The sequence below is a fragment of the Merops nubicus genome, unplaced genomic scaffold (genome assembly GCF_000691845.1).
Source record: "Merops nubicus isolate BGI_N331 unplaced genomic scaffold, ASM69184v1 scaffold16001, whole genome shotgun sequence".
Taxonomy (NCBI): domain Eukaryota; kingdom Metazoa; phylum Chordata; class Aves; order Coraciiformes; family Meropidae; genus Merops; species Merops nubicus.
Genome location: NW_008589147.1, coordinates 5845 through 15453, shown reverse-complemented (window position 1 = coordinate 15453; position 9609 = coordinate 5845). Strand labels below are relative to the sequence as shown.

General features: G+C 41.2%; 1 protein-coding gene across 1 annotated transcript in view; it reads right to left on the bottom strand.

Moving 5' to 3' along the window:
• The window catches only part of DNAJC13 (DnaJ (Hsp40) homolog, subfamily C, member 13), a 44530-nt gene extending 35292 nt beyond the window's left edge, over positions 1–9238 (bottom strand). Inside the window, exons 1-12 of the mRNA XM_008949492.1 lie at positions 9171–9238; positions 5869–5944; positions 5212–5361; positions 4800–4841; positions 3528–3728; positions 2903–3109; positions 2726–2821; positions 2480–2571; positions 1522–1688; positions 1343–1422; positions 1094–1263; positions 136–235 (exon numbers count right to left, since the gene is read on the bottom strand). Of these exons, the coding sequence (XP_008947740.1) occupies positions 136–235; positions 1094–1263; positions 1343–1422; positions 1522–1688; positions 2480–2571; positions 2726–2821; positions 2903–3109; positions 3528–3728; positions 4800–4841; positions 5212–5361; positions 5869–5944; positions 9171–9238 (1449 nt within the window). The remainder of the gene's footprint in view (positions 1–135; positions 236–1093; positions 1264–1342; positions 1423–1521; positions 1689–2479; positions 2572–2725; positions 2822–2902; positions 3110–3527; positions 3729–4799; positions 4842–5211; positions 5362–5868; positions 5945–9170) is intronic.
• Between the last annotated feature and the right edge of the window lie 371 nt (positions 9239–9609).

Sequence of the window (9609 nt, the reverse complement as noted above, 5' to 3'; positions counted from 1 at the left end):
GCAGGAAATCACTGTGCAACAAGCATTTCGTATGTGAGGACGGTGCAAGTTGAAGGGCAGTCCCTATTTCTACATCTTTCACTTGACTGAAATTCACACATTCCAAAGTGAAAGAATCTGCAGTTTAATACTTACACACATAAGAGCACAAAGCATGTCAATAGCAGCATGGGTTACTCCATCATTGTTCCTTTTGAGGGCCTTCACAACCTTCACTCCTAATCGTTCTCGAAATCTTTTGAAAGGAAAGTGAAACCACCATGATTAGAGAAGAAACTGAAATCTTGGTTTTAAGATAAAAGTCCAATCAGGCACCAACAGCAGCCCACTCCCATTGCATTTGGCAAGCTAGTACCTTGCAGTTTACACAAACTTGAGATTCCTTGGTAGGAAAACATTAATATTGACTTCACTGTTGACAAGGCTGAGAGCACATTCACCAAAACAAAGACACATTTCTGTACTACAGAATAGTGGAAGTACAGGACACTACTCAGAGAACTAGAACTTTATGAAGATCACAGACTAAGTGCATATGCTAGTCTTCACATCATTCAGTTGCCCCATAGTCCCAGAGACAGGAATATTCCAAAGAATTTTTCATTTTCCCCAAGAACATCAGGCAATTTTTCTACTTCCTTATGCTATGCAATTAAGACCCAAACTCTGAGCAGCCTGGAGTCACTGTAGGAGTACAGCTCAACTTCCTAACATTACATTTCGTCTTGTGTTGAACTGAAGTCAGCAATGGCATCAATGTACTCTAAGAATGAAGAGCTGTCTACTTCAAGGACAGATGAAAGTGCATTTTAGAAGTTCTACCAGGAAGTCAATTATGGTTCAATAGTTTCAAGGCAGAGAGTATTTAGCAAAAGGAAGAATCTGCTTCACATACTAACAATCATTTGAGAATCTCAATGTACATGAAAGCCTGATGACAGCCTCATACTACTAAAAGCAATCGTGTACAGACTCTTCCCGTCTTTCAAAAGTCAGGCTTACCTCCAATTCTCAGTTTTAAAGATAAGGCACCATCAAAACATCAAGAACAGTTTTCACCTAGTACTTCCAAGCTCGAAGACTTCTCACTTACTTTGGAAGCTGTGTAAAGGCAAGGAAGCCTGCTTTTGAAGCCACTAGTCGTCTTACTGCTTGGAACTGGCTTTCGAGCTCTGCATTAGAGGCTGCAATATCTCCCTCTTGGGAGAGCAGTGCTGTTATGGCATTATTAATGAGCTTCTCCTTGTTTTCTGAGAAGAGACCCTGGTTCAGAAATAAAAGGTATTAATATCTTTATGGATCAACAACATCTTAAGAAGATAGACAGTGGATTTATTCTTACATCTTGTGTAACTGCATGTAGTACCCCACTGTAGGAAATGTTAGCATTGAACCTGAACACAGCATCTGCAAAGTTACCATCTAGAAGAAGACAGAACAAGAGTTAAGTGCACAGTACCTGACTAAATACCCGGATGCTCTAAAAACTGCTGTAAAACCATGCAATAAGCATTAGCTTACTTGGAGGAGCAGCCAAAAACCTCAGATGAAGGCTCTCCACTTCTTCATCTACAGGCATACTGAGTAACCCCCAACGCTGGCCTTTGTGCGTGGAGGTCATTTTCACACAGACATCTCTGTTACCAGAAGCTCTCACTCCATCCAACAAGCTAGCCAGGAGAGAATCTCTGGTTTAGAAGAAAAACAAAAATAAAATTTAGATCAGAAATGTGATGCCAAAGAACCCAGGTATAAGGTAAACAGAAAAAAAAAAAGCACACTGAAAGGCAGCAATACTTGGAATCTCTTACTAACACTGCTGCTAGCAGCTACACCTCTACAAGAGGCCACTCACTCCAAGTGTGCCTTTACTCACAGTGAGGACCGAGCTGTCCTACACCCAGCACAACCAGCTGCAGCCTTTCACTAAAGGGCTCAGCATTGGATTATCCATTAAGGAGTCAGACATGCCCAAGGCAATTCACTCCTGGGCTTTCTGCAAAGCCTCACTGAGGAGGATTAGACTGTACTACAGCTGCAAGTGCTCTCATGGACTGTTCTGTTGGTGGTTTTAAATAGAATCAACTAAGACCATCTCAAGCAGGAAGCTTGAGGAGTTTACAGCCTGCACATTTCCATATTGCTTAAGTTGTGCTTTCTTTCCTTGTCTCAGATATGCTGCTCAACCAAGTACAACACCTAGAACAACACTGCTTAGGAGAAACAGGCTGTGTCTGACTGTCCAGCACCCTTACATCTTCATTAGAAAACTTCCGGACAGTTTTGCTTAAAGCTGGGATCAAGGTAAAGCAGAGAGGTTTAGATCCTGTCACACCTTGATTGGCAAGTGGCAGACCACTAGAACAGGAGGGCTTTGAGTTAACACTTCCACGGGTCAGAGTGTATGGAGGCTGAGGAGCTAGGAGCACTACAACAACAACTTCCATTTCAATCTGTTACCCACAGGAGCTCCAGTTACCTTTCTGTTGAGGAATATTTCCGAATTTGTCCTTTGATAAATTCAATGGTAAAGAGCTGGGGGTTTTCACAGTCACACACTATCGCAAACACCTACAAATCAGAAAGAAGGATCACATTCACAAAGCAGTGTTATTGGTCTACTCTACAAATTAAGCCCATCTTACATATAGCATCAAATTCCTACTGTTATCATCTTTTAGAGCTTCTACTTGCAGAAGTGGCCCTGAGAAAGGAAGCCCCTTACCTCACCCAAAGGTTTCAGAGTTGCAATGTTGTAGGTAGCCGGATCCCGCTCAACTAAGCAAGCTTCTGTAAGAGCCAGCACCCTTTTCACAGGGTCCTTGGAAGGATAAAAAAGGCACGTTAGGAAAAAGAATTCCAAGTACTTCAGAACCAAGTAGGTTCAGTTTGGCTTCCTTACCAAGTGTCTAGATGTTATTTTCTGCACTACAAACTCTGCTAGAGACGTTACAGATTCATCATTGCTGTATTTGCCAAAGCGAAGGTTCAAGTACTGCTCGAACTCCAGGGACTCCTTCCTTATTCTCAGAGAGATACCAATGAAGTTCCCAGCGTGCTCTATTGCACTCTTGATTATCTCCTCCCTCTGCTCAGATGCAAACAGGTGCTGCAAGTTTTGGCAACAAAAAAAAAGGTGAAAAATACAGCATAGCTAAAAAAAAAAATCAGATCCATAAATAATCCTCCTCTGTACCCCTGGCAGTAGAGCGTCTTCCCAGGAGCTGGGCTTGCCTTCACAAAGTGCATGGTTTAGAGAAGAGGTATTTAATACACAAGAGATCCACAGTTAATTTTCAACTTGCCTTTCAAGAAAAAAAAAAATAAAAATGTTGCTCTCAAATGTTTTAACTAATTTCCTGTGGAAAAGAGGTTTTAAAGCCTCTCTGCAAGCCTTAAGGCTCCACAGTCAGGTCTCAAAGATGCACGTACTTTTATGGTCGAATTATGTTGAAGCTTCATTATTAAATATGCAGCTACAAGCATCCTAAGCAACACAGAGGAAGATGTTTTGGTTTAGTACTCACCAATCTGCTAAATCCTCCATAGAGTATACAGAAGCCTCCCTGATAGCCCGTTATATCAACAAAGCCTTCAATGTTTCTGTAGTCATAAGAGCACAGGACTTTATTTGTTGCAGGATCAATTTGGTCAATACCTCCAGGAGTCACTTCCAGAATCACAGGCTTCCTCGTATCACTCCAGTGATGTTTGTAGCAGTTATACCTCTGCAGAGAGAGCTGCTTTCAGACATCCACACACACACTCCTTCACTACACAGTCAGAGTTCTTTGCCAATCTAGTAAGCAGCACGAGTGCAAAGTTCAGAAGTTACAATTGTTCTCCTTGATGCTCTTTTCAAGGTTAAGAACAGCAGGGATCAAGGCAAAGTCGCTGTTGACTGACAAGGAACTCACAGCTTAAACAATGTATTTAGAAGAGAGAACAGCAATCCCCAAACAGCCACTCTGAAAAGGAGAAAGTTTCTCTTGCTGCTGATCATCTACTCGGACTGTGTGCGCTGTGGTGACGAGGAAACAGCTATTGCATCAGACAACTAAATTAAGGTAAACTTAGTGCTATAGTGCAATTTTTTCATTTCATGCAGACATATTCCATTATAAATAGAAACTTACTGAAAGCAGCAAGTTAGGGATCTGTTCTGAACTACAGTAAGATAGAGAAGACTCATATTCCAGCAGTGCTACTATGCTTATCACTGAAGATCTGTGCAATGCTTTACATTAAAGTGCCACCTTCTGTGACCAGAAGACAAAGCCAAGTATGAAGTCCAGCTCTGTACACTGCCTTGCTTATTACTGTATTACCAACAGTCATTAAATGGCAATCTTGTCTTCCATCTGACCTACAGAAATCCTCCTGGGAAACCATATTCCTACATTAAGTGTCCAGGATGTTATGTAGAAAGCCAGAGTTAGAAAGTAAAGTGCTGCAAGCAGTAAACACTGAATCAAAGCTTATGTTTTTCCTCCTTCTCTCCAAAGGACAGCACCACATGGCAAAGCCCTTTATTTCAGCAGTGAATTCAGAGTCTTTAAGCATCCCACCACAAGGCTCAGGCCAAGTCAAGAGAATTCAGATATCTTACTGTTGAAAAGGTCCCCACTGCTCTTAAACAAACTCTTATTTTTCTCTTCTCATAGCAAGACTTCAGACCCAAATTTACAGAAGCTATTTAAGGTAGTGCATATAGCACAAGTACAACGTACATGAACAAAGGAGAAGTCTTTAGATCACTTCATTAAGCTGCACATGATCCAGACAAGCCAGACACTTACCCGTCCTGTGATTTTGCCTTCTGAGAAGTCTGTCCTGAATCTCTGTTTTTAAAAAAAAAAATCATCATGAATGCAAATATTATATATTTCTATCCAGAAAGTCTACGTTTAAACTGACCCTGTTTCAATGGACTCAAACTAAGCCACCTTGAAGGCTCACCATTCCAATGCAGTTTAATATATTCAGTACTTGTAGCTTTACTCCCTGTTTAAGAATCATAGGATGGTTTGGGTTGGAAGGACCATGCAGGAGCTGCTGCAACTGACACTGGATCAAACTCATTAACCTCACAGCTCAAAAGACAACTTGCTTTCCTACTTTTTATGTGAGGAAGGAAAGCAGAAGCTACCACAAATGGTAATGATAACCAAGTACTTAGTGCTTGCTTAACAACAACAAAAAAAACCTTACCAGTGCCTCTGTCAGGAGTTCTGTTCTGTGCTCTGTGGAAAACTTCAGAGTTTCAGATTTTTTTCCGCTCCCTTTGCGAAAAGTGAGACTAAATTCTGTTCCTTGTCCTTTTCCAACAGGAGAAATACTACAGATATCTCCATAAGGCCACTAGACAATTGAAAGTAAGTAGATTATACCATTAGTAATTTGAAAGCTACATCTCCTCCACTCAGAAGCCCTTAGCCCCGATAATAGCCAAGCTACTGTAATGAGACAGCAGCTACTGTGCTGCATGACAGCTTCAGCTTGAGCTCCCTAGCTCATCCTCTGCAAAGTAAGGAAGTGTCCCAGCTCCCTTCAGGGACAGCCTTACAGTGACCACGCTTACCCCAGTCCATCTGCAACAGCACACCCAAAAGCAAAGCTTCTTACTGGCCAATAAAGACAAAGTGACAGATACCCCACAGCGGACACCTCGCAGCACAAACAGCACTGCTATTTGTGGAGCTGGTGAAGGCCACACTGGTTTGCTGCTGTGAGTGCCTTGGGAGCAGCTGCCAAACGCCCTGGCTTTGCTGAGATCTCATCAGACTAGATAGTTTCTGAAGACCAAATGCCACTCTTCACTCCAGATGGTGGACTAAGTCAAAAATCAACTTCAGAACCGAGAGTTACCTGATTTGTAACTTCTAGGGTGTTGGGATTGTACGTGGTGATGGCGTGGGTTCCAACCGAGAAGACTCGCTTATACCTAGAGTACAGGAGAGTGTCAGTGTCTCCAGAAGTCATGGGAAAACCCCACTGAACCACAAAAGAGATGTTAAGAAGCTACATACAAGTAATTGTTAGGAAATGGACATGGCATTTTCTTTGTTGTTAGTTTGAAGCTTACCCTTATGTTAAGCTCCTCTGTTCTATATACCCATAAAAGGGACACGCAAGTTAAATACTACTAAATCTATTTGCTTATCCACATCTTTTCTTAAGTTATCAGCTAAGTCAGTACCAAAGACTCTTGGAACTTGCACTGGAAGGTACTGAGAGACCAGAATAGACTCTAAACAGACTATTACACAGTACTTCCTATCTGTGTATCTGCAGTACCCCAAAGTATCTGTCTGGAGTGGACTCAGTCAACAGTGGTAACAGGAGATAAGCCAATTCACACACCTGGTCACAACACTGTTACTGTGCCCAAACCAAATTTTTTTTTTTTTTTTTTTTTCTTTTCCACTTAAGGAAAATTAAGACTAAACTAAACCCAGAAATCTGGCTCAGCTCACTGAAGCTCAAGGGTGTCAGAGATAGGTTAACTGCCATAGTGCTTCAAGAACAGCTGTAGCAAGGAAGTTACTTGTGTTTCAGGCGTATCAAAACCAAGCAGCAGTGAGCTGATATGAAGAAATTTACATGCATCAAGTGCAAAACGGAAGCCTTGCCATGGTTTCATTTCCTAGACAATCTTCAGAGCACGCCCTGAATCAACTCTTTATATAAAGGCTACTTACATGTTTCTGAGTCAGTTTTGCAACACAACTAACCGGAGTTTGAAGTCGCTGATTATCACTAATCCCTTACTACCTGTATAGCTCTAAGGTACCTCCATCTGGAAGCACCTGTGCCCAGGAAGTCAAGGCAAGCCTGAACCAGAGCCAGTTCTAGTAGGTATTCTCTGACCAAAGAAACAGGAACTGAACAGGGATTCCTAATTTGAACCAAATAAAAATACTCGGGCTAGCTGTGCACCTGAGAACTGGACGAGTGCAGCCATTCCAGTCCCAGTTCTGGGTAAGCAGGGGGTTTGCTGGGGGAAGAGCAGGCTAGGAGCAACCAGATGGCTGGCTGCCTCATCTGGGTCTGTGCCCCACTCAACGTTGCACCAAGCAGCAGGTTGTTTCTTCCCTCTTTCTCTGCACGCTGGTGTTACAGTCCTTCCTCCTCTGCCTTGCCAGGTCTGCAGCACAAACCATTTCTGTGTAAGGTCAAACTTTGCATGGACTTCAGGCACATTCAGAGCAGCTCCCTCATATTATTTGACTTCTCCTCCCTTCTCTCAGTAACAAGTTCAAGAGTGTGTCTGACAGTCTATCCATCTTGCAAGCCTCATCCCCTACCATTTTTTCCATTACTATTCAAACCAGTGCAAGTTAAAGCCATTACTGGCACAGAGAAGTTTATCTAGGCATTAAAGCCAAGTGCTTATTTTCTTCAAAGCTTAGAGAAATCTGCAACACTGACCTGCCACCTTAAAGACATTTAACCTATTTGGAAAAAAATAAAATAATTTTTCTTCCACATAGTTAAATTTTCCTTATTTAAGATGCAGGTCAAGAGAAGGCATAGTAATGAGGCAGAACATCTGAAGTTACTTTCTTTAATGTTACACATAGATTGTACTGAGAATGTATAACTACAAACTGAGTAGACTTAAGTATCAAATATAAGCTTACTAAAAGCCATATATGCTTCTACAGTAACACAAGAGGCAACTCCTCACTGAATGTCCTTTCCACTTCAGTGTGTCAGAAGTGTCATTAAGTTTTTAAACGAAGCCTCCATTTTAGACTTTAAGACAGTTTGAAGCTCTGTAGGACTTCATTTTACCAGAGCAATACTGTTGAAGTTCAAGACTATACTACTCTAACTCTGGCAGCTTGCATCGTGTAGGAACAGGCTCGTTAGTGGAAGGCATTGGGCAATAGAACCAAACCAACTTCTAAATATTTAATTTTCTCTAAGTAGCTCAAATTGTACACACACTGAATTTTCAAATATGCCACAGGAACTTCTGAGGAAAAGACTAGTAATCTTTCTGTCTCTCACCAGAAAGTAAGGAGGAACAAACTGTTCTAAATCACTTCTACCCCACGCAAATCCAAACGCCTGGATCTTAACTCAGGTAGGCCTTAATTTATACAAGTATCAGCCAGAACTCTAACAAGACAAAATTATTTATTTCAAGTAAATCTAAAAATCTGTCTTGGCAGTGGAAAGATTTTGCCCTCAGACAGCTGCTCAGTCCACTCTGGACTCTGAACTACCCAGGGCTTTAATTTTCTCTGACAAAAAGGCAGGCAGCTCTTTGATTAGGCACTGAAGCAATCCCACAGTTCTTCAAAGCACAACTGAGAAAGATCTGTGGCTGCTGCTCTTTCCAATTCCTTCCTCCTTCCCTTCCCAGCATTCTCAGCCTTTGGTAGGAGGAATTCATGAACTATCCGCAGAAAGCCAGAAAAAAAACCCACTATTCCAATGTACTGGTCAAACAACAGATTCAGACATCACCTCTGTCTAATCATTAGGCTGCTCGCATGATGCCAGTTCCACATCACTACTATGCATGTGAGAAGCAACAACAGGCAAGGATAGCAAGGAAAGTCCTGTGAAGTTTCAAAAAGTACAACATCAGACCTCAAACAGTATAAGAGCTATCAGTTATGACAGTTTAATGGAGAGTTGTATTAGAAGTGCCTCAGCTTTTGCAGACAGAAGCATCTCTGAAAATTCATCTGTAGATGCAAAACCCTCATTAGGGATGAAGAGTGTTTCTAGCAACAGAAGCCTTCAAATAATCTCAATTAGTAGTTTAAGAGATAATTACAAAACTTTAAGTATGTGTAGACTAGTGACTTGCATCTATTAAAGTATGTAAGACACTACTCCTTCAAGAATCTGTGAAGCATTTCCACCCCAATATTAATGCTTTATGGAGTAGGTGGGATTCAGAAGCTAAGTCAGGTGGTCTGTTTCAGAGCCACACTGAAGTGCAGGAACATGTGCAGAGGAAGGCTAAGACAAAATGTTTAAAATCCTAATTGATTCTAGTGAAAATACATTCAATTGAGAGACTGAGCAGCAGGACACTTCAGTGCCATTTTCATCTATCAATACAGGAACTATGTAGTTAAATCCAATAATGGTGAGGAGGAATGTCACACAAAACATTAAAAACTCCAAATAAACTTTAAACTACTTACTTTCCCCTCCATGAATGTTTTGTTGTGTAGAAACAAGCAAGATCTCTGTTTTCCCTAATTATATTCATTCTGTGCCAAGACCTGAGAACAAAAGAGACATCCTGTTAGTACTCCCGATCTTCATTTAAAACCAAAGTTCACTAATCATCAATGTGCTCCACGACAAAAGGACTTTGTTTTTAAACACTGCTTCATCAATTCCATGCAAAAAATACTAGGAATACTTATGTTTATCAAACAATACATAGACTAAGTTTCACAGTCATGGAGTCGAATGTGAATTATTGGTTTTCTCACTGATTTTGTTACACCACCAGTTACTCTTTAACAGTACTATGGTACAGTAATTTATGCCCTATTTTTTGCCATATTATTGCAAATCACACTACTTTTGCTGCACCTCTGCACGTTCAGGTTCATGTGTATTTTCTATCATTGC